General features: G+C 48.8%; 2 protein-coding genes across 6 annotated transcripts in view; both read left to right on the forward strand.

The window, feature by feature from the left end:
- Positions 1 to 6,931, forward strand: part of beta-Spec (spectrin beta chain) — a 40,973-nt gene extending 34,042 nt beyond the window's left edge. For all 5 annotated transcript variants that reach the window (XM_077666282.1, XM_077666283.1, XM_077666285.1 and 2 more), the window contains 5 exons: positions 428 to 585; positions 2,462 to 2,565; positions 3,455 to 3,497; positions 5,654 to 5,790; positions 6,802 to 6,931. In XM_077666282.1, the coding sequence (XP_077522408.1) occupies positions 428 to 585; positions 2,462 to 2,565; positions 3,455 to 3,497; positions 5,654 to 5,790; positions 6,802 to 6,805 (446 nt within the window). In that variant the 3' untranslated portion in view covers positions 6,806 to 6,931. The remainder of the gene's footprint in view (positions 1 to 427; positions 586 to 2,461; positions 2,566 to 3,454; positions 3,498 to 5,653; positions 5,791 to 6,801) is intronic.
- Positions 6,932 to 12,401: 5,470 nt separating this feature from the next.
- Positions 12,402 to 20,528, forward strand: LOC144133302 (neuroglobin-like). Its single transcript, XM_077666294.1, has 3 exons — positions 12,402 to 12,858; positions 16,473 to 16,704; positions 17,738 to 20,528. The coding sequence occupies exons 1-3, from the start codon at positions 12,704 to 12,706 to the stop codon at positions 17,921 to 17,923; spliced, it is 573 nt and encodes a 190-aa protein (XP_077522420.1). The 5' UTR covers positions 12,402 to 12,703; the 3' UTR covers positions 17,924 to 20,528.
- Positions 20,529 to 23,100: the final 2,572 nt, after the last annotated feature.

Below are 23,100 nucleotides of genomic sequence, written 5' to 3' on the forward strand. Positions count from 1 at the left end.
TGTATCGCAACCACCTTGCAACACTTGGGAGGTTTACAGCAGCGGACATAGGCACAAGCAAAGATAGTGCACGTCGCATGCCTGTCTCCACGCTCAAAGCCAGAGTCACCAGCCGGATGCTGCCGTGAACCTCTAAAGTTTGCTGGATGGTTGCGGCGCGTATTTTTCCTAAAGTCTCGGAACGTCCGATGTGGCTGTGTGACTGATGTTTGGCGCTTGAGTCAATTGAGAGTCTATTGGTGTGGAAGTCTGAGTCCTCTTTTGGCGGAAGTAGTGGAGTCAATTCACTCCGTCCTTAAATCTCGGTAGCTTGCATTCTAGATCGCCACCACACTGTCGTCTTTGTCATCGTCCCGTCGGTTGGGAGTTGGGACTTTGAGGGTGGTGACGCCGTGCATGTGTTGAGAGTGTTGTGCGCAACCTGCAGAGCGGCCGGCGGAGGACGAGTTCGAGGGCCTGCTGCTGAGGAAGCACGAGTGGGAGTCCACGACCAAGAAGGCCTCCAACCGGTCATGGGAGAAGCTGTACCTCGTCATCCGGGGAACCACGCTGGCTGCTTACAAGGACCAGAAGCACTACAGACAGGTCTGATAGTTTAGACGCATTGCAGCTGTAGCGCCATCTGCGAATGACAGCGCTTGGCTGTAGGAAGCCAGGGAAAACTTTGAAGACAAGGCGCTTACCGGGTCAGTTTGTGCCCACTTCGATGATGAAGGAAGTTGGCAGCAGTAAAAGTGGTCGGCACGATCAACAAAAGCCCATCTATTCATTGTAATGTCCCGCATTGTCATCGTGGTGCAGTAAAATGGTACAAGTGCAAGCTCCGTTCTAACAGCTTAGGCTTTTGCGACGTACCCATATGGTTGATGGCACAGTGGTTAGTTCCACAGAGTGTGCTGCTAGCTCCAAATTTCTACAGGTGAACACTGGAAAAACGATTCGGTTGTAGTCATTGTCAGTGTGGTGCAGATGCTTTGTTCACTGTTGAATCTAGTTTTCCTTTTCATTGACCGCGCACCGCCATCGTGGATTCAGTCCTCAAAATCCAATGTGCCAAAATCTTTTTTTTTTCTTCTCTTAATAAAAAAACAGGAAACTAGGCCAGGAAAGCTAAATGAACACTGCAATTTACAAGACAGCAGCATATGAACATTCAGATGAAGGGCTGGGAAAACATAGAGCAAAACCTTGTAAATAAACGTTTCATCATGGGTGGCTAACCCGAATATTCTCTGGATAGAGAATTAATGGAAAAAGATGTTTCATTTAAAACTGAAGTGGGCTGCAATCACTTGTCACCTCATAAAGGTTTCTATGCATGCCATATACAGTATGTGTCGTTTTTAAAGGGAACATGAGAAATGGTTAAGCCGGCTGTTAGCATGGAATAAAGTAGGTTTCACCTCAAGGCAGGAGCGTGGCTTCAGGCTTTTCCTCTCGAGCACCCTGTGTCTTTTTTTCGCTTCACGGTGAAACCTGCTTTTCTCCATGTTAAGAACCAACTTAACCATTCCTTGTATTCCCTCTAACTGTACATACCTGCCAGCTCTCCCGATTTGTTCTGAAGACTGCCTGTGGTACAAACACAATCATATTTCTTCCAAAAATTGCGCCCAACTGAGTTTGGAATTACACGTCGTCAAAAAAAATTTTTAGCCATAATTCTTTAAAGGTGCTTGTTATACGGCCGAATTCAAAGTGGCTACAGCTACCACAGCTGCCAGCAGATATTTCAGACTTATTCATATTTTTATGACAAGATCCCAGGTTTTCTATTGGACTAGTGCATATTTGTGACCAATTTTTCGAAAGAAGTGAAGTCCCAAAGTTCGGTTTCTCAAAATAAGCAGTGTGTTTCTGGCGCTGATCTGGAGATGCGGGAGTTGAATTTTCGATTGGTTTAATGTATTTCTACGAGTATTTAGGGCTAGATATTAGATATAAGGAATAATGCAATGCATAGCCCGCGATGCCAGCTCTACTGCGGCCGTTTTCGAGCTCCGTTCATTTTGGAAATGATGAAAGGTGTGGTTCAGTTGCGTTAGTTCCTAATGAAGAGTGAGGATGGCAGCATTGGTGGGGTGACCACATTGTTGCGTGCATCTTCCGGAACGGTATGGAAGAAGCCTCGGAAGCAGTCCATTTTTCATGAAGGTCTGCTCTGAGTTGTCACGGTGACATAAGAATCTTGCCAATGAATGATCTTTGTATGCTCACTGCCATTTATACTTCGTGCAACATGAGGCTTGGGGGGGAAAAAGTGCAAGCAGCAGGGCAGAGGCTGTTGGTGTGTAATGGCATTAACTTGACACCCCAAAAATTTTATTGGGGGAGCGCTATCACCTTTAAGAATGCTATCAGACAAGTCCTGAAGTGGGAAAGTCACCTTTGAACTAGACAAGCACTATAGCGTCTGTTTGGGTGGCTGAGGTGAAGCTGATCTCACCATGTGTGTGCCCAGGAGCCCGAGAGCCACTATCGAAACGAGTTGCCGGTGGACCTGAGGACAGCCACGGCCGAGCGTGCCACCGACTACACCAAGAAAAAGCACGTCTTTCGGCTCAAGTGGGTCCCCCTCCATTCTCTCCTCAAGCCTTTCCAAACACAGAGCAAGAATACAGAGGAAGTGATGGCACGAGAGCTAGCAGATAACCCGATGATGTCTCACCATAAAAAAAAAATAAATAAATAAAACACATTGGTGGAGGAGGAATATATCGGGGTCGTGAATAGATGATTCGCGCCTGGCTGTCTGCCAGTGGAGAGGGGTGTTTGAATTCAGGGATGTTATGCTCTGGGGGGAGGTATAAAATGGTCTTTCTCTCTGCCTACCACTACTTGAACGGTGAATAGTAATGTGCTTAAAAAATATTGATTAAATGCCTCGTGCCGGAAACCAGATTAAAAAAAAAAAAGCTAGCATGTGCTTGAATAGGGTTGTCTTACTGATCACTAGGTATCGCCTCGCTTCATTTCATCCTCACCTACTTTCGCCAGCCTCAGTGCAAGAATAGTACTTCCCCCCCTGTACAAGGAGAGACGCATTGGTACGGGAGCAAGCGAATGACTAGAGAAATATCTCTCAAAAAAAAGAAGCCTTGATGGAGGGGGCATATGCTGGCGGCAAATGAAAGCTTAGTGCAGTGCTGTTTGCCACTGCATAAATAGGAAAAACAAAAAAAAACTAATTTGCTTTTCTGTTAGGTGTGTGCTTTAGAAAAGTTACTTGTGCCAGAAAGTAATGCTGCAAAAAAGGTGGCGAGTGTTTTGAATGGCTACCAGATGACCACCGGTGTGTGACCAGCTCCTGACTACTTTCAGCTCTGCAACACTATTGCAACCCAGTATAGAGCACTTTCTGCCTTCTGTAGTTCTTTTTGTTCCATGCCTTTGACACCTTTTGGTTCACTCTCTTGGCATCTGACTTTTTTTTTTCCTTTTTTTATTTTCTTAGGCTTTCCAATGGTGGAGAATTCCTCTTCCAAGCAAAGGATGAGGTATGTGACTCTTCCCTTACCAGCTTGTATGCTCGTACAATGTAACGGCATGTCAAAATATTGTTGGTGAGTAAAACGCTGCGTAGTTGTAATCTGCAGAAAGTCAGAAGCACACATAGAAGCAGCACTGTTACATCTCACATAATGCATTGCACTGGTGCCTTCTACTGATGAGGAATGTGTTGCAAGAGGATAGATTCAATGGGGTGTGGCGCTTTTAGCAAATAGGAATTATCTGACGAGGTTTCGAAGTGTAGGAGTCTCCTTTTCAGATAATTCCCATCTTTAACGAGTTCCAGCTTGAAGGACCACATTCGGGCGTATCATTTTCCTTTTACAAATTGATGCGCATTTCATTGCTGGAAACTTCGTGGTGATGAAAGCCATGTCGTGCTCACTGCTTCCTGGCTAGCTGGCAGTGTTTTCTTAGATAGCAACCGTGCAGTTGCCTTTCGCCATTCTCCGCTCTCGTTTTCTGAACGAGATGACCGCCAGCACCGGAGTACAAGTTTGCGTGGCAAAAGCGTTCAATAATTAATCATGGGCGAAGCACCCACTCGGCCTCTCGCGAGCAGCTCGGGGGCATTGCCCGCGTCCTCGTGCAAAATGGAGTGCGAGCGGAAAGGGCGTGGCTGGCTAGTGATATCCAGCTTTCTAGGCATTGCGCCCAGGTGCCGAAATTGTTTATGTTGCACCTTTGTGACACAAGCGCGGTGCCGTTTAATTAAAACGAGGTTCTCCCGCATGCAGTTAACAGAATGTGTGGCCGCTGGCCCAAGTATGCATTATGTACTGTCAATACAACCAACCCTGCTATAGTAAACTCGTATATAGAAAAACACGGGTATAGTAAAGTGACACTGTGTTCCCATTTTTCCTTCCATGAACGACTGTACGTCTTTCTTCATTTATAGTTAAATTTTTTTTTAATGAAGAGAAGGATATAGTTTTTTAAAGAGCACACGCGAATGTCTTTGCCAAAGAAAGATATGCAGGCAATGGGGTTTGCTTAGTAGTCATGTATTGTAACGCTTGTGGCATACCTGAAGCTCTAAATCTGTGCTGAGTAAGGACACCCGTTGTGCTCTCCTTTTGAGACCCTTTGGCATTAAGGGGTTTTGCAAATGCTCCACTATACAACTGAGAAGCAAAGCCTGCTGCCTGGTTACGATTGGCAAAGACTGTAATTCCAGCAGAATGCGGCATGCGCGCAGTCAAGGAGATCTTGGAGCAAGAGACACATAACAGCGTAATCGCAAGGCCAATAGCCGGAGGTAAATGGACGTCAACGATGATAAAACAATGCTCTTTGAGGTGGCTTAACCGCGAGGCTTGTGAGCTGCGAGGCCAAGCCGACTTCTCAAAGGCCTTTGGGCTGTGAGGCAAAGCGCGTGTTTGCATATGGCAAAAAAAAATTAAGAATAGCTGGCTGTGAACGTGGAAAGAAGGTGGCTCTGCGGCTGAAAAAGGAAAGGCCGTAAAAGAGCTGTGAGGAGTAAGGAAGGGGGGGGGTCTAATGGTCTAGCACTGGGCAGCACGAAGCAGTGGCGGCAAAAGGCATAGGCAGTGGCGGCACTGCTTAGGGGGTTTCGCCACTCTTGATTGTGTGTCGCACGCTTCTCAACTATTTCCTCCTAAATTACACTGAGGCCGCAGAAAATGACGACGCGTTCATGCAGGTCTTTCGTTTTCATTTGAACACAACTCCCCCCCTCGTGTTATATTTGTTATGTGTATGTAAATGCAGTGCTCCTGCCAGGCTTAGATGAAATCGCAAGCGTGATAACTAAAAATGTGATGACTGAAAAAAAAGGTTATTAGCATATAATGGGTGATTAAAGCGGGATTGAAACTTTGTCTTTCCTAAGCCAAACTGTTTATGTTTAGCAAGTAACCAAATTATTACCAGACAGCATCCTCAAATCCATGCCATCACCAGCAACTGACATGGTAAAAACACTGATATACTAAAGATTTTTGCTGGTCTGAGCTACTTAGAAGGGTTCTACTCTAATGGTAACTTTCCATGTGTGACCTGCATGCACGAGTGGCGGATGCTGTCGTTTATGTCACTCTGAGAGTGGCTCTGCGGCACCTCTCTTCATTCTTGGCGAGCACATGCTGTGTCAGGCAGCTGAGATTGGTGCGCTTTGCAGGAGGAGTTATCCCAATGGCTGCAGCAGCTTCAGGCGGCCATTGGTGAGGCCACAGCGGGCCCGTCGCGGGCACAGACGCTGCCGGCCGAGCGTAGGGATGAACCTCGCAAGCGCAGCTTCTTCACCCTCAAAAAGAAGTGAGCTTATCTCTTCCCTTTATTTTTGTTTTATCGGTATTATCATTCTATTCAGTTTCCTTTTTTTTTTTCAGTCCTGCTTAAACCTGGATTTTGTGGCTTTCCAGATGTAACAGACGCCTTAATTTAGAAGCACTAACTTTAGTATTGTTCACTTCATCTAAAACTGCAGAAGCGTTAGTATAAGGAGTGGTGTTCTTTTAGGGAAATTTTCTCCTTTCTTGGGGAATTTTATTAGGCAGGTTATTTTTTTTTTCTGGGTGAACACACAAACTATACCAATAAATTTGTTTTCTGCTGTGTTCCTTCATTCCAAAGAACAGCAAGGATTAATGAAATAATACTACGAAATGACGGTGGAAAAAATGCAGATTTTTCAAGCTGCCTCTAGGAAAATCCCGAAATGGGATTTTTTCTAAGTAAGGGAATTTTAGGTTACGGCGTGAACATCGCTGAGTACAAGTTTGCCACTTTTTCCTCCAATATTTGCAAAGAGATGAGCCAGCTTAGGTGCAGCTCAATTTATGCATAGTTTGAAAGCTGAAGAGGGGCTAATAACACGCGCCAGGTGCTATGACTTCAGCTCTGAGCAATCTGTTCCGAAGAAAGGAAGGTTAGTTTAAAGTGATTATAGTATTTTCTTTTGCTTTTACGTAATTGTAGTGGGCATTGGTTCATGTTTGGAATGAGCCATGCTTATATGAATTGTACAAGGCGCCATGCTCTGAACGGTTATTTTGTCGATCTGTTCCTTTGCCACTCCGCCATTGGTAGCTACCACCCCTGGATGTCACCGACTAGCTCTGGTATCAAAGGTGAAGCCATTTAGTAGCCAAGAGGTAAAGGAATGGACCATGAAAGGAATTGTTACAAAATACAGCTGATTCAGTGGACATGCGAGTTCACCAGGGCAGCGGAGCATGGCAAGCTACAGTGCGAAAATCCTTTCTAAACAGCTGTGCACAGTTGAAACACAGGTACTGATGCTGTTTTTTGAATGCTTGCGTGCAGCTAAGTTACAAGGCGGCGGAGGAGCGTGGCCGGCAAGCGACGGCGTCCCTCCTGCACCACCAGCTGTTGACTGCCAAAGTGGTTTACGTGTTGTAGCGGCTCGACAATAAAAACGTTTCTCTCTCTCTGATGCACTGTGTAGGCTCTCTTCCTCATTTCAACAGCAGATGGGCTCTGCCTGCAGTTTGGTCCAATATAAAACGATACTGATTGGAACGCTGTACCCAAAGTCTGTTGTTGTAGAATGAATTAGTAGTGCAAGGTTCATTAATCCAGAAGAATTCAGAAAATGAAGTGCATTATGATTGTGTTTGGAGTGAAATCACTGAGTGCCCCCTTTCACACTGGTAGCGGTTGAAATGCCATGTCAATTGCGCATAACTGTGTCATTGCGTTAAGCTTTCTATACAAATGAGTGTATTTTGATGGAATTGCACTATTGTTGTGGCATATGAAGATTCGAACAACTGGCGGGAGTCGCTGCGAATGCAAGCTGGTATGGCTTACCACCTTGGGGGTGGGCATGACATATTCGCACAATATGTGACGAAATCCTTGTGCCTCGGTGCGCCTTGCCAACATTAACCAAAATGAACACAACGAGCGCGACGAATGCACATGAAAAAAAAATGCAGTCAAGACGCTGGTGAATACTGCTAAAGTTCGAACGTGTGGGTGAATAGGTATTCTTTTTCATAGCGGCGTCACGAGTTTTCAACTGCACGATACAGCTCGGTTTTTCGTTCTTGCTTGCTTACCATGGCACAGACTCTAGTAGCCAAGCTGCCGGTTTATCTGTACACTGGAAGCTCGTTAATTCGAACTTTCAGCAGGGTCAAAAATTGGTTCTATTAAAGGAGTTAAAACCAATTTCAGCCACGTTGAATTGTGGGGCTGGCATTCTCTTCCTGTGCATTTTGATGAAAGTGGATTGCAAAAACACCCGTGGGCTGCATGATGTTGGTGCACATTAAAGAACCCTGGGCGGCCTAAATTAGTACAGAGCCCTCCACTATGGCACCCCTCATAGCCCATGTGAGGGATGCAGAGGGTGACGCCACATACAGGAGACCGTCCATATCAGTACCAAAGCATTATACACGCCTCATCGGAAGCTCGTATCATTAACGTACGTCTTTCACTGCGCGAACTTCAGTAGTAATTGCAGTTCAAAGAAATCTGCTGACTCTACGTTCCACACTCGAAGGAAGCTGTGATGAGAATGGTCCACAGAGCCTTGAGCGCAACAAATGGCGGCGCTCTTGGAATCGAGGAGCGGACTTCTGCGACAAAGTGCTTCGCAGTACTGACATTTGGTGAAGATACCCACAATAACTTCCAGCTTCGCCGTTGCCAAGTGTATAGTAGTGGCGTATCGTCAGTTTCGGATTTGTTTTTTAGCATTAGACACGCTAAAGCCTAATTACAAACACTAGAAAGCGCTCGCCTTTGCCATTTCGCGATTCTGCTTTATCTTTCGTCATATATTCGTCTTGCTGTCTCGGCTTCTGTGCTTGGCCGCTGCTGCGAAGTTCGCTGTGGCGTGTACAGAACACACTCAACCACTAACTCCAGCCATTGGGCATTTAGAATTAGGTGAGGTAGAGTTACTTCTGCCATTGGATTAAACCTGCGATCTCGGCTGCTAATCCTGCAGGGTCGCAGGTTCCATCACTGCCGCAGCAGCCGTATATCGAATAATAATAATTGGTTTTTGGGGTAAGGAAATGGCGCAGTATCTGTCTCACATATCGGCGGACACCTGAACCGCGCCGTAAGGGAAGGGATGAAGGAGGGAGTGAAAGAAGAAAGAGACCGTAGTGTAGGGCTCCGGAATATTTTCGACCATCTGGGGATCTTTAATGTGCACTGACATCGCACAGCACATGGGCGCCTTAGCGTTTTGCCTCCATAAAAACGCAGCCGCCGCGGTCGGGTTCGAAACCGGGAACTCCGGACCAGTAGCCGAACGCCTTAACCACTGAGCCACCGACCGCGGCGGGTGTATTTCGAAGCACATGGGCGCCTTTCGCTTTCTGCCTCAATCGAAACGCGGTTTCGCGGCCGGGTTCGAATCCGGGTACTCCGACTCAGTAGCCGAGGTTCATGGGTTCCATGGTCCATGAACTTCCGTGGTTCATGGGTTCCGCCTTCGTCTCGCACTGCCAGCGATCGATTTCTGAACTACGACGACCTCACCCTGTACGTACAGATTCCCGCCTTACGTACCCTCCACCGCATAAATCTCTTCCCAAAAGCGGCCAGGTTTCGTGGCACAGACCAAACGGCAACAGTCACGACCTTTTTCTTCTCTTCATTATAACCGACGGAGAAACACTGCCACTTGTGACCCAGCTCTGTGCAGCTTGCAGCTGCATCAGCAGCTTTGGACAGTGAGCTGGGCCCGATGGGTCGCCGCAGCACAAAAATGCCAGCCATCCAGGGCAGTCCGAGGGTAGGTAGGTAGGTAGGCCTCAAACAATGGTGGCACATACCCACTGCGGGGGAGTGGCCAAGACACAGGCGGTTAATTGCTGGATGCAGGAAAATTTTGACGGGAAAAGGAGTGGTAATGGCATGTAGGCTGATAGATTGGAAGACGCAAGTACAGGGGTCCTGTTAACTTGGAGATCGAAGACGGGACAATGGCCCGTCATCGTCCTGCTTCCTTCCCCCCCCCCCCCCCCCCCCCACACACACTTCATTTGTAAGAAGTCAGTAAAGTTGTTTACCTGCCTGCCGCAGATGAGTGAGAGATGGGAAAAAAAAAGGCGGCGCATAAAGACATTAAGAAGAGGAAGCAAGAGTCGCGCGGGGGGGGTTCAGGTGTCACGTGATCCTTTCCCAGCAGCCGACTGAGAGCGGAGAGCAGGCAGAGAGCACGTGTGACGCGCTCTGCGGGCGCGCAAGGTTTCGCTTTCGCCCGTGTGCAGCCCCAAAATTAATTGCACTGCAGCGGTGGCTATAGTATAATGGCATTTTCGAAATCCTTTAATATGGCTGCGGCTTAGCTCAGCTAACTGTGGTTATGCAAGCGAAAGCTAGCTCTGCAAGAACTCATTTCCAGCGGCTCGCCAGTCTCCTCCACGGCTGCTTGCAAGGCTTCGTCGCTGTCTTTCGGCATCTTTCGCTCGCCCTTGAGCCAGGCGAAGCTCCCGCTCTTCAGCGGTTTCGGCTGCCCGTTTAGCGCGTTTACGCTCCCTGTCGATTGCTAAATACCTCGCACGGTTGGCAATGCCGACCGGATGATCAGACTGCCCGACGTCTGCTAGTACCCGCTCTCGAGGACGTCGGCTCCGACTGGCTTGCTTCGTCCATAGCGAGACACTGGTAGAATGTTACGGTGCGCTACAAGCCTATCAGTAAATAAGTAGCCTAACGGTAATAGTTACGAAGTTTTAACTATATCTTAGCTGCATTCTCACGCACTACACCGCTGGCAATGCTAAGCCTGAAAAAGCGCTCTTCCAACTCAATATTCCCGGGTTCGAACCAGACCGCGGCGGCTGCGTTTTTATGGAGGCAAAACGCTAAGGCGCCCGTGTGCTGTGCGATGTCAGTGCACGTTAAAGATCCCCAGGTGGTCGAAATTATTCCGGAGCCCTCCACTACGGCACCTCTCCCTTCCTTTACTCTTTCACTCCCTCCTTTATCCCCTCCCTTACGGCGCGGTTCAGGTGTCCAACGATATATGAGACATACTGCGTCATTTCCTTTCCCCCAAAAGCAATTATCCAACTCAAAAAGCCTATTTAAAAAAATTGCTGAGTTTGTTCCTTGGTTTCCTTCCTCTGCTTCCCTGCTCGAGAAATTAAGGCAAGCTTTCTGCAACGTTGATGTTGATATGTTGTAAAGCTTTATTTGCAAGCGAATTCGAGGCACGCAGGCCGCCTTGGTCTCCGCATGAGCCCGCTCACGGTCTAAACGTCCATGTGATGTTGGTCCATGACGTATGCGGCCCGGCTGACTGCGATCTTCTGCATGGGCAGGTCCGTTGACCGCAGTGAGGTCTCCCAGTCCTCCCAGGTTTGGAGAGGCACTGGGGAGGGGACGCCGGGCAGGACAGGAGAATGTGGATAAGCTTGCTTTTGGAGTAGGAACACAAGATGCATACGGGGGTGATGGGTTGGTGTAGGTAGCGTTCGCGTCTGCAGGCGACGCCAGATTGACTGTTCTCTGGTAGCGAAGGTATGGATGGGGTGGCGGGTAGATGCGCTGATTGCAGGATTTTGCGGTGAGCTCAGCAAACTAGCACATACGCTCCTTTAAGAAATGCCCCACGAGATCCGCCTGTGTCCGGTTTCCAGACTCTCGTGCTAAGGATTCGGCGGCCTCGTTTATTTATTTATTTATTTCAATACCCTCAGGGCCCGAGGGCATTACAGAGGGGAGTGGGGTACAATAGACAAACTAACAAAGGAACAGCAGCCACAAGTAACACAAAAATGTGAACAAAAATATGGCTCGCGCAAATCAGTAGGTTACAGCAAATACAATCAAACAAATTAACAGTCATTTAACACGAAATTATGAGCAAAGAATAAAAGTAAGCATACCACGCAAACAAGCATACCACGCAGACCAGGTCTGTTTGAACTACCACATAAGCTGAAAAGAATAAACGGCAGGGCGCAAGAATTACATGTACTATGTTACCATCAAGTTAGTTAAAGCCGGGATTGCCTGAGTGTGCAGGCTGTTGTCGCACTAAGTGCAAGGTAGCCACTACATGAGCAAGTGCCGTCTGCATTCCCTCTCTCAGGGGTGATGTGAAAGCCGGCAATGATAGTGCTGTCTCACACGCATGAGTACGAGCTCGAGACCGGGAAAGGGGTGAGCCGATCAAGACGCCGCCGCACATCGTGCTGCAGAATGCGAGGCGTCGGCACAAAGTGATCATATTTCAGGTCGGAGGTCCCACACAGGAGAAACTAAAGGAATATTAACAGCAGCGCAAGTCCAAGCATGGAGGCCCTAAGCTGTAGGAGCCACGGGGCAGTTTTAGGGATTAACTTGTCTGATTGCAAGTGGTCTGTTTGGGATCGTTTGCGATTCCGCAATGATCTCTCGGCATCAGCCTGCCACTCGACGTTGCGGGAGGCAGTTTAGACAGCCGACGTCATTAATTGCAGCTGTACACCAGCTGCTGCTAAGTTTTGCGTTACATTGCCGTAACCATGGCGCCATTTTTTTTTTTTTTGCGTCAGCAGGGTACTTACTACAGGCGCTGTTGTTTTCAGATACCTTTAAAAGTAGACGTCCATCATCCGTCGAACATGCTGTATAAACATCCACTTCGACGTACGGGCATCCCTACGTTAACCGCACGATCCGCGGACGCCCCTGCTCAGTTAACTGGGCTAAGTCGCCAACCTCTTCCTTCTCGCAGTAATCAATGAGGAACTGCGCCATTCATTTCATGTCTAGACGTGCCCCCGCACAAAAAGACAGAGGTATTATCTACAAAAACACCCCCTCATCGCTCGTTACGATGCATGCTGTCCGGCTCTCCCGTTTTATCCCGCCTCGCGTCGTTCCCTTTTGTCCCTGGAGTCAAACGATCGTTAGCGGGTTTCCCGCTTTCGCCGCTCATTCGTCGCGGATGCATGAACACGGCCCTTTCACAACAACATCGTCAACGCCGCCCCGTGAGTACGGGAGGGACAAGGCCATCAACGCTCGGTAAACGCAATTCGGGCAAGGCCAGCGCTCGCCCCGGCTCGATCGCCGCCCCCGCCGCCCGAGGTGGCGTCGCGGTGTCGGCGGCGGGCGCGCACTCCTGCGGCCAAAACCCGCAACGGCGGCGGAGGCTCGGGGGCGGCGGGCGAAGCGGCGGAGGACCTCGCGGCAGCAGCAGCAGACCTCGGCGAGAGAGTGGGGTCGGTGCGCTGGCGCCGCCATCATGGGCTACGGCGTCAGCCGGCAGTCGGTGCTACGCGGGGAAGCCGACGCCGAGCTGAGCACGGCGCTAACGCCGCGCCAAGCACAGCTGGTGCGATCTACCTGGGCCGTACTCTCGCAGGACCTCGCCGGCACCGGAGTGGTGGTCTTCAAGCGGTACGACGCCCCCGCGCTAGCATGCATGCGACGCTGTCTCGCCCTCTCTCTAGCCAAGCGAATGATGTGCACGCACAAACGTATGCATTGCGTGCTTCTCGACCGGCCGCTGCATGAGTCTGCTCCGTGCGTTGGACGTCCGTGACGCTACATATGCTCATAATCAGGAAGCGCTCGCTTTAGCGCATATAGCCACATCGGCTGCGTTTCGAGAGCAGACGAAGCGGCGATTCGCGTTGTGCCTTTGGCGTGTGCATAGCCCCAATGGGCATTGAAACTCCCTTGGACGTCCTGTGGACGTTCAGGATGTCTGCAGGGCGTCTGCAGAACGTCCAAGGAATGTTCAGTGCCCATTGGGGCCGTACTATAGTTTCTTATTTTTTTTTCTTGCACTGAGAGAAAAGATTCAGTGCAACAGGCAAACGAAGCTGCAGTCGAGGAGTTGCTACCGTATCATTTTCTTTTTTTGCAGACTGCGTCCGTACATGTACGTTTCCCATCCCCCGACGACGAGGAGATGCGGCGCGCGCATCTCGTCGGCGTAGTACATGTATAGGGCTCTGGATCTCCGCCGCCGTCGATATACCGAATGCGTGCCTCATTTCTGCGGCGAGTCGGCGGGGCGAACTCAAATGCACTCTCCTCATCGATATTCCGCGTTCGTCTGTCTGCACGGGGGAACAGGTGAACCGTCCGATGCGCCGCGCGAGCTCCCCTTCGTCTCGAGGTGATATATCAAGCAAATTTAATATGCAGCTCGACGAATCCGAGCAGATATATATTTACCGCGCGAGAGAGTTTTGCGGGGCGGGAAAATTGAACTTGCGCCAGAAAGCTCTTTTTCAGGCGGTGCTCAGCCGACCTCAACGGCCGCACGTACTATTATACGTGCGTATAGGTATGCATCCCTGAAGCGTGCCGGTACAGAGCCTTTCGAAAATTTGTAGGTCACTCCGGGATGGTATCGAGGCGGGACGCACTGCGAGTTTCTCTTGCTCTCTTTAGACGGCGAAATATGGGCGACGTAAATGACCTAGGGACTTTTGAGAAGAACTGCATGCAGGTCTGCATGTAGTGATCAGTTTATCCCAGTGATATTTTTACATCTCGCCGTTCTATCAGTGCCTTTATTTTAGGCAATCTCTGCTCCCCCAATTTCTTATTATAGTCTTCCAGACCTTAGTGCTAAGTTTTATGGAACGTTGGATTTTTTTTTTCTGCAAGAAAATGTTATGCGATCTCAAAGTCAGTGTCTGATACAAACCTGTGCCAACTCCCGGGTACAATCCATTTGACGCGATAGTGAAAACGCGCGCCATAAAGTTCTCCCATTTGACATCCCTGCATGAAAAATTAAGATGCTGCATGATTAAAAGTCGGTGCAACCGAATTATCTACGTCTTAATTATTTAGGTGCTCTTATGCTCGTGACCGTGCATGCAACTGACTACATTCAGCAGAGTGTTGTTACGTATAAACTCAACAAATATTCTGGGCACAAAATTCGTCCTCCGTACTTAGCCAACGCCGGCTGTCAAGCTTGGCTCAACATGAGGATTGGCATTGGACTAAAATAGGCCACTAATAGGGTCGTCATGCAGTGGGTGGCAACAGGTAGTGGGGAAGATGATAGCAACTTTACGTCGACATACCGTCTTATTTGATGACAAAAAAAGTAACAAAACTGAAAGCCTATGCAGCAGTGGGAGAAAACGCAGGACAAAGCCATGACAACATATGAGACCGGTGTTCTGAGGACTTTTAAAAACGACGGTGCGATGCGCGCTGCAACGACCACAGTGGTTGTACGCCCTGTAAAAACAATCCCACTGCGGTCGCATATATACTATAAATATGATATTTTTCCCCGGGTTTCAATTTTTTTTAGGAATTCGCGGAGTAAAAATAGGCGATATTTTTTTAAATAAAATTCAATTACAAATCGGGTTATTCAGCAAATTTTCGGTAATACAGGCTTTTTTTCCAGCCATTTTCTGCCAGCAGTTTTGAGCAAATAAATTTACTATGAACGCTCGTTTCAGTGCGAGCCCAATGCTCATCATTTAATTAGCAATATCAAACTGGCAAGTACAAATATTATAATTAGCTTTCCTTTCTCAATAACTACAATTATTTGGTCGCATTCATTAAAATATCCGGAGCAGCACCTCTGCGTCCGTTCAGGACCTGCGTGCATTTGTACACTATAGGAAAGGAGTCGTTCAACGTCACATCGCTCGTGACCATGTGAAAAGCTGGTGAGAAGCTGTGTTTTAGTCTCTCGCTTCTAAAACGTACTTCCAGAACTTATTCTCAAATTTAGCCCTATCGTTAAAAGAGGCTTCAAATCATCAGTTAACTGAAAACACCCCTATGGAATAAGCGCAAGATATTCGCCAATTTTTTGTACTGTTTCTTTACCTTTGAGCACTGAAACACCGCGTTCCTTAGAAGGAGCATTTTAGGGTAGAAATCGCGTTTAACCTGTTTTTAAAGAAATCAAGAAAATTGCGGACCCTACATATGTTTTGAGAAACTAAGATGACTAGCACATAATGTAAAGAAAGATTAGCTGCAGAACCAACCCGTGCAAGTTGGAATAACATTGTGAACACAAGAAAGAACGACGATATATAGGACAAGCGGTACGGTCGTTAAAGGGTGGCTTTAGCTGCTGATATACGGCGTATATATACAGGGTGTTTCACGTAACTTGAACAAATTATAAAAAAAAATGACGCACCGGAGCTGGCGGAAACCATGTGACGAATTGATTCCCGTCCTGTGGTGCTCCTCAGAGTATTCTTTTTAACGCGCTTGGCAGCGCTGCAATATGGTAGCGCAAGAGTGCAATCATGTGTTTTTTTATATTAGCGGTAAAAATGTCCACGTAGAAACCTTACTACAAAAAACAAAAACTGGATCGGTTCTCTACTGCGTTTTTATGGAGGAAAAACGGTAAGGCGCCCGTGTGCTGTGCGATGTCAGCGCACGTTAAAGATCCCCAGGTGGTCGAAATTATTCCGGAGCCCTCCACTACGGCACCTCTCTCTTCCTTTATTCTTTCACTCCCTCCTTTATCCCTTCCCTTAGGGCGCGGTTCAGGTGTCCAACGATATATGAGACAGATACTGCGCCACTTCCTTTGCCCAAAAACCAATTATTATATTATTATCGGTTCTCTCTTAACCCCCTCTACAACTTAGCGAAACGCACGTGACCCTAAAGTAAATATTTGAAACTTTACATAATTAATCTGACCTAATTAATTAAGCATAATTAAAAAATACTTTGAGGAGCGCCACAAGTCAGGATCAATACAGCGTTGGTTTCATTCAGTTCCGGTACGCGACTTTTTTTTTTTAAATCTTTGGTTCAAGTCACATGGAACACCCTGTAAATGAGCGGGTACAATCGGGCACACCCTTCTATGACACGCAGGCAGTGGGCGTGGAGGCTAGCCCTCCAGTAGACCAGCCCGTGTCTTCCCGCTTTCCATTCTTCCTACATCCACAGAAGAGAAGAAGAAGACCATTTACTCCTTTTTTACACCCTTTCTACTCCCACGTAGGCGTATTTAGAGCGTATAGCGAAGTGGACCTGCACGTGCGCAGGCTGCTGACCCGCTACCCGGAGCTGTGCCGCCTGTTCCGCAAGTTTATGACGCTCCGCGAGGACGGCAGCTACGAGTGGGACATGGAGGGGCTGCAGCGACACGCCCTGCTGGTCATGCAGGGCCTGGAGGCCGCCGTCGAGAACCTGGACGACAGCCGAGTGCTGGCCGACATACTCTACGAGCTGGGCCGAAAGCACGCGCGCTTCAACGTCCAGGAGGACATGTTCGACGTAGGTCCATCGCCCCGGCCTAATCCACGGCTGCGTGTCGCGCGCGACTGGTATTGGCCGACTCGTTACGGTCCCTCCTCCCTGCTTTTCTGAGGGTTGCGGGACAGTAACTAAACGAACGAAATAGGTTCAGCCACATACGTCCGCGACTCGGAGGCGTGAATGTGCCCTTATTTTGAAGCGAAAGCTTCGCTACGCTAGGTTTTCAAAAGGGCAGCGTCAGTGCAGTCACGTGGCAGGTGTCACGTGGCAGGTCATGTGACCTACTGACGTCATCACAATCTGCACACCGTGGCAGGTGGCAACTGCCCCATCGGGCATTTCAGCGACGCTTCACAGACAATCCGTTCGGCAGTGTGTGTGCGTTTGTGAGCTAGCGTAGCCATGCAAAGGAAGCTTTCGCTTCTCGCCAGGGTTAATCAAAGTTTAAACCACAGCTAATTTTTTTTCCTTCGGTGGGCTTACAGTGAAGCCAAATCTCATTACAACCATCATGCAATCATCCATCAACTAGGAAATACAAGGCTAGGCGCCGTACCGGCTACGCTTTGTAAATACGCGCCCTGGACACATTTTTGCTTTAGAAGAAACAGATCTCAAAGAGTATAGACGATCAAAGCCACTGATGCGGCAGAAATGCGTTATCATTTGGCGTATTGTCTTTGCGTTCTTTTTTGGAGCGAATGGGAGAGACAGAGTTATTTATGAAAAGTCTCTCCACCCGACACTCCCTCCCCCTCTCTGAGGCGGAGGCTTCAGAAAACACCGCCGACGGACACTTTTTTCCGAAACGCGGACTCTAATGCTAACGCATTACTCTACTGACGGCAAGGTTGCTATACACTCTAAACATAAAGCAGTAAAAATGGAGCAAACTCTCCTCTAGCTCTAGCGTACTCCCTTTTTAAAAGAGAGTGCGCTAGAGGGCAGGTTACTCCCTTTTTACCTCCATATAGGTGTATTAGTGTCTGGAGTGCGTAGTCGGTCGGCTGGAACCATCAAAGCCGCGTTGCGCTCACTTCGGCGCGTGCAGAAGCTGTGGCAAGCGCTGAAGTTCGGGCTCGAGAGCAGCCTGCAGGAGCGCTTCAACCGCGAGGTGGCGCAGGCCTGGTTCCTGGTGTTCCGCTTCCTCTCCCGCCGCATCATCGAGGGAATGCACCGGGCCAAGGAGGCCGCGGCGCAGCAGCCGCAGTCGTCGCCTCAGTCGGCGCCCACCTAGCCAAGTGCCAACCTCGGCTGAACGCACGCACGCGGCCTGCGCACTTCGAAAGCCGCCGCCGCCGCAGCACTGGACCCCACGAGTTCACACACTCATCGGCCGGCTGAGACCGCCGTATTGGCATGCGCCAACTCTACAGAGCAAAGGATCAATTTCACAGTACCGAGCGAGCTTTTCTGTCGGTTATGGTGGTGTGGCTGTAACTATGCGTACACGCCGCTTAGCATACCGCAGCGTCGGTACCACCTCAGGTAGGGTGCACCCGCGCTAGCACCTGCGTTTAGATGGCAACATCACTGAGAACTCCCCTGGAGGTCCCTTGGACGTCCCTCGGACGTCCTGGACTTGCGCAGTACGTCCATGGGAGTTTTAATGTCATTCCATTAGGTTTTCGGCCCGGAGGCACTATTCTGTTTTGTTTTACAGGGAATGCGTACACCTCTGATATAGACATGAAGCTTCTAAATTTCCACCTGCAATATGACGCGCCCAGCAGCTAATGAACTTGCAGTTTGTGGTTAGACGCCTGAAAACGCGGCCTTTCGGGATAATTTTGCTTTGCCCAAAAGTGGAGTCTGTCGGTCAGAATGACGTACTTGTCCTCACACTAAACGGCGATGATGCGCCATGATCTCATTCACGCATGCGCAGTTGAAGTCTGATGGCGGAACCAACGGTCACACAATGACTGTGCGTCGGTGCATAGCTCTCGCTGGGTTTCAAGCGCAAATAAGGAGATGGACCCACACTTGGCTTTCGCATGATTTGGATTGACACAAAGGTAACAGCCTGAACACGAACAATTGGAAATTAATTGGAGACGCCTTTGTCGTGCAGGGGACGTATATGGGCTGGTGATGACGAAATAGCCCGTGGTGTGCTATAGTTATGAGGAACACGAATCTCTTATACCAGCGAATGGTGACGGCAACAGTGAACAGGCGGCCATCGGCCTCTTCTGCCACTCTCAGCGCACAAGTTGCTTGATGCCGCTTACAGTTCGAACCGTCACGCAAATCACCATGTAATAAGGAAATTCTGACTCGGCACACGGAGTGCATGTTTAACATGTGAATGCATCGGACATTCGTAATGTAGCACAAGCGTCCTGTCTGGTTGTTCCCACAATATGGCGAACTTTCTTGTGTCCAGAGCTGCTGCTCAAATGACAAGGGAGCAGAATTTATCAGTCGCGCAAGTATTTTTGTCTTCTTGACGACAGCTATGGTGTTTCAGGTTACTTTGAGTAAACAACCGTTTACCATGTAGTCATTGGCCTTAAGCAGACGTTTCCATAACCCTTTGCTTTACGATTGAACAGATCTCGCTCAGACGTGACGTTGTTGGCAGAACTAAAAGACTCAAGGCTCGCCCGGAGAGCACCTGATCTCTGTGATCTCTAGCGACCTGTTCTATGTGGTTGTGGCGCACACCAGTAGGGTAGCCTCCTCTCAGCCACCTGGCGACATCTAGCTGACAAAACAATCTGGTCACAAGTGTGGGCATTCAGCGCGTGCACTACTCCGCGGACATTTTATCCGTCTACCGCGCACCACACCTCGTGTGCGTCTGCGTCGCTGCCGGCGCGTGACGTCACGGAGACGAGCTCGAAGTATGTATACTCTGCCAACGACACCTCTGCACACGCATCCACAGCATGATGACGTGCCCATGACGTCACAAGCACGCGAGTGACGTCATGTGCGCGTCACTTTATGGGTGCGACGCCCGTACACTGCACACTGCTCCTGCAGCTATTCTGCCGCGCTGGTGCTGTCCCATTATCCTCATACACACATGATGTCATCACGATCGAATCCCGCAGTTTTTGTAAACGTCGCCAAGGGAACATCTCTGTTGTTGTATGTGTTGTCTCACAGTGTCGCGCTTGTCATATGGTCTCATGCGTATACTGTAAAACAGGCTTAATATTTAATTCAAATGGCAGCTGTTAACGCTTGCCCGTGCTTTATACACAGTGTAGGACGTTGCAGAGCTTGGAATGCGTGTTTGGATGGCAAACCGCTTTCGCGCATGAAATACAAGGGTCGTTTAAACTGAACTGAAAGAAAAATTGGCGACTGACTTTCTCAGAGAAAAAAAAATTGGCAGAGTCCAACTCGAACAGATGGCTTGAGAATGATAAGACATAGTATGCATGTTCGGGTGTATAGCAGCTGCGACCAGAATAACGGTAATGCCCAAAATTGTATGCAGCGCGTAATCGGTTCAACATCGAGACATGCACCAGCAGAACCAAATTACAATGGCGCGGCAATCACTAAAGAAAGTTTTCGTGTACCTGATAAAATAAGCTTTAAAGTCCACCACCCAACTAATTACAGTAGAGAATAGGGTTACAAACAGTGCACCAATTTCCTCGTATAATGAGCAAACAAGAATCGCTCTTGCAAACTAAAGGGCATGAACGTTGCTGGAAGAGAAATAATATATTAATTACAGCACTATTTTCAAATGCCTAAATGCCTACAAAGTATAAGCCGAAGTACCAACTGTTGTAATACACTCAACGCACGCAAATTAACATTTCGCACAACATGCTGGAAGATATGTATTCTCAATAAAAGAAAAATGTGTTGTTCAAGAGTGTTGTTGTAAACTGGCACACGGTTACCTGCACTGTATCGATGGCAGGAGGCCTTACTGCCTGCTGCACATAATTTTTTTTATCATTGACGTGTTTGCACATGGTGAGCAGAACAACAGAAACTGGACCAAGAGCTGCACAAAACTCAGTTACATGCCATTTTTGTCCCCAGCAAGCATTCAGGCCAGTTTTTTTGAAATTCTTTTTCAACAGCCAAACCTAGTTGCATAATATTTAGGAAACAAAAAGTTCTGCTGTAGCAGTCAAAAATTAAATACACACATAACCATATGTGATAAGGTATGATAAAAATGAACCTGTTTATTAGCCAAACAATTATTCCGCACGAATTGGAAGGAAAAGTATTAGGCCCGAGTATTTTATTTGATATAAAAATTGTCAAAAATGTGATAAGATATGGAAAAAATGAACCTGTTTATTAGCCAAATAACAATCCGCACAAATTATGAGGAAAAGTAGTAGACCCGAGTACTTTATTTGATAGAACTGGCACGGCACGTCAGTGACCCGCCGCGGTGGCTAAGTGGTTAGAGCGCTCGGCTACTGATCCGGAGTTCCCGGGTTCGAACCCGGCAACGGCGCGGCTGTGTTTCGATTAATAATAATAATAATAATAATAATAATAATAATAATAATAATAATAATAATAATAATAATAATAATAATAATAACTGGTTTTTGGGGAAAGGAAATGGCGCAGTATCTGCCTCGTATATCGTTGGACACCTGAACCGCGCAGTAAGGGGGGGGGGGATAAAGGAGGGAGTCAAAGAAGAAATATGTGCCGTAGTGGAGGGCTCCGGAATAATTTCGGCCACCTGGGGATCTTTAACGTGCACTGACATCGCACACCACACTGGCCCCTTAGCGTTTCGCCTCCATAAAAACGTGGCCGCCGCGGTCGGGTTCGAACCCGGGAACTCCAGATCAGTAGCCGAGCGCCCTAACCACTGAGCCACCGCGGCGGGTGCGAAACGCAAAAGGTGCCCGTGTGCTGTGCGATGCCAGTGCACGTTAAAGATCCCCAGGTGGTCGAAATTATTCCGGAGCCCTCCACTACTTCTCTCACTCCCTCCTTTATCCCTTCCCTTACGGCGCGGTTCAGGTGTCCGCCGAGGTGCGAAACAGATCCTGCGCCATTTCCTTTCCTCGCGCGATCGCCGTCGCGTGGTACGCATCGCGAGCAGTGATCGGTATCGCGTGGCCGTAAATACACCCCGTAAGCCGTAAACAGCCGTGCTGCCATATACGGATGTTGTTCGTTTTGTATGATACGATTACTTTTCGCGACACCATAACATTCGTGTCCTCGAGATTCCATTGTAATTGGAAACGCACATAAAATGGTTTACTTTAATACCATCCACAGCATCATGACAGACAGACAGAAAAACTTTATTGAGCAAGTGAGTTTTAGACCCAGCGGGGTCCCTGGGCCACTGCGCGGTCCCGCACTGCGTCAAGTAGGTCATGCCGGGACGTGACGTCGGCAGCCCGAGTCACCGCAGCAAGCTGCGATGTCGGGTCTGCAGACATGAGCAGGACCTCCCAGTCCTCCCAGCTCGAGACGGCGTGCTGTCCCCGCGGGGAGGGTCGGCAGGGCAGCGGAAAAGGATATGGGAGAGTGTGGCGTGGGGGTCACCGCATAGGGAGCATGCAGGGGATGTGCCGCAATAGTGGGATAAAAGCTGAGGGGATGACAGAGAGCGGGTCTGGAGGCGTCTGAAGAGGATCTGTTGGGAGTGCGTAAGAAAGGGGTGGGGAGGAGTGTAAGTCCGACGGTCCAAACGGGGTATTTGCGTGAGCTCCGCAAAGGTGTGCGCCCGCTCCCTCGAGAATCCTGGATCGAGACTGTCCTGAGCCCGGCAAACCAAACCTCGGGCCAATTTATCGGCAGCCTCGTTTCCAGGGTTCCCAGAGTGAGCCGGCACCCACTGAAGCTCTACCCTGCGCGGTAAATTTTGGGTAGGGGTGTTCAACAATTGCCAGGCAGGGGCGTGAATCCTTGCGCTGGTAAAGATGGACAGAGCCGTTTTGGAGTCGCTGAAGATGTATTGGGCGTCCGAATGTGCAAGGGCTAGGGCGATGGCGGTCTCCTCTGCCTCCTCAGGCGTAGAGCACGAGGGAAGACGGTGAGTTATAGGGGGTGAGGTAGGGTTGGATTGTAGGCAACTGCTACCGCTTCATGCGCTGCACATGCGGCGTCTACCCAAACGGCATCGTGGGCTTGCCCATGACAGACTTTGATTACTCTACCTTTTACACTGGTGGAACTCAAAGGTGCTAATTCACCTGCCTGAACATCAAGATACGCTATCTTCAGTTCAGAAAAGTTGACTTCTCTATTCTGACACTAATCAAGCGCACAACCTGGACACATTTCTTATTGCGTAAATAGTTCGTGAATATTACCCCTTCCCCCATATTCTCTCTTCCTGTACCCTCACCTCTTTCATTTCATTTCCCCATTCTGCCAGCTATCCTTTATTTCCGCTGCCCCAGCTCAGGTGCTGCAGTATCGATGGCAGATGCCGGGGCTAGCAAAAAT

Source organism: Amblyomma americanum, chromosome 5, assembly GCF_052857255.1.
Source record: "Amblyomma americanum isolate KBUSLIRL-KWMA chromosome 5, ASM5285725v1, whole genome shotgun sequence".
In the NCBI taxonomy this organism is placed as follows: Eukaryota; Metazoa; Arthropoda; class Arachnida; order Ixodida; family Ixodidae; genus Amblyomma; species Amblyomma americanum.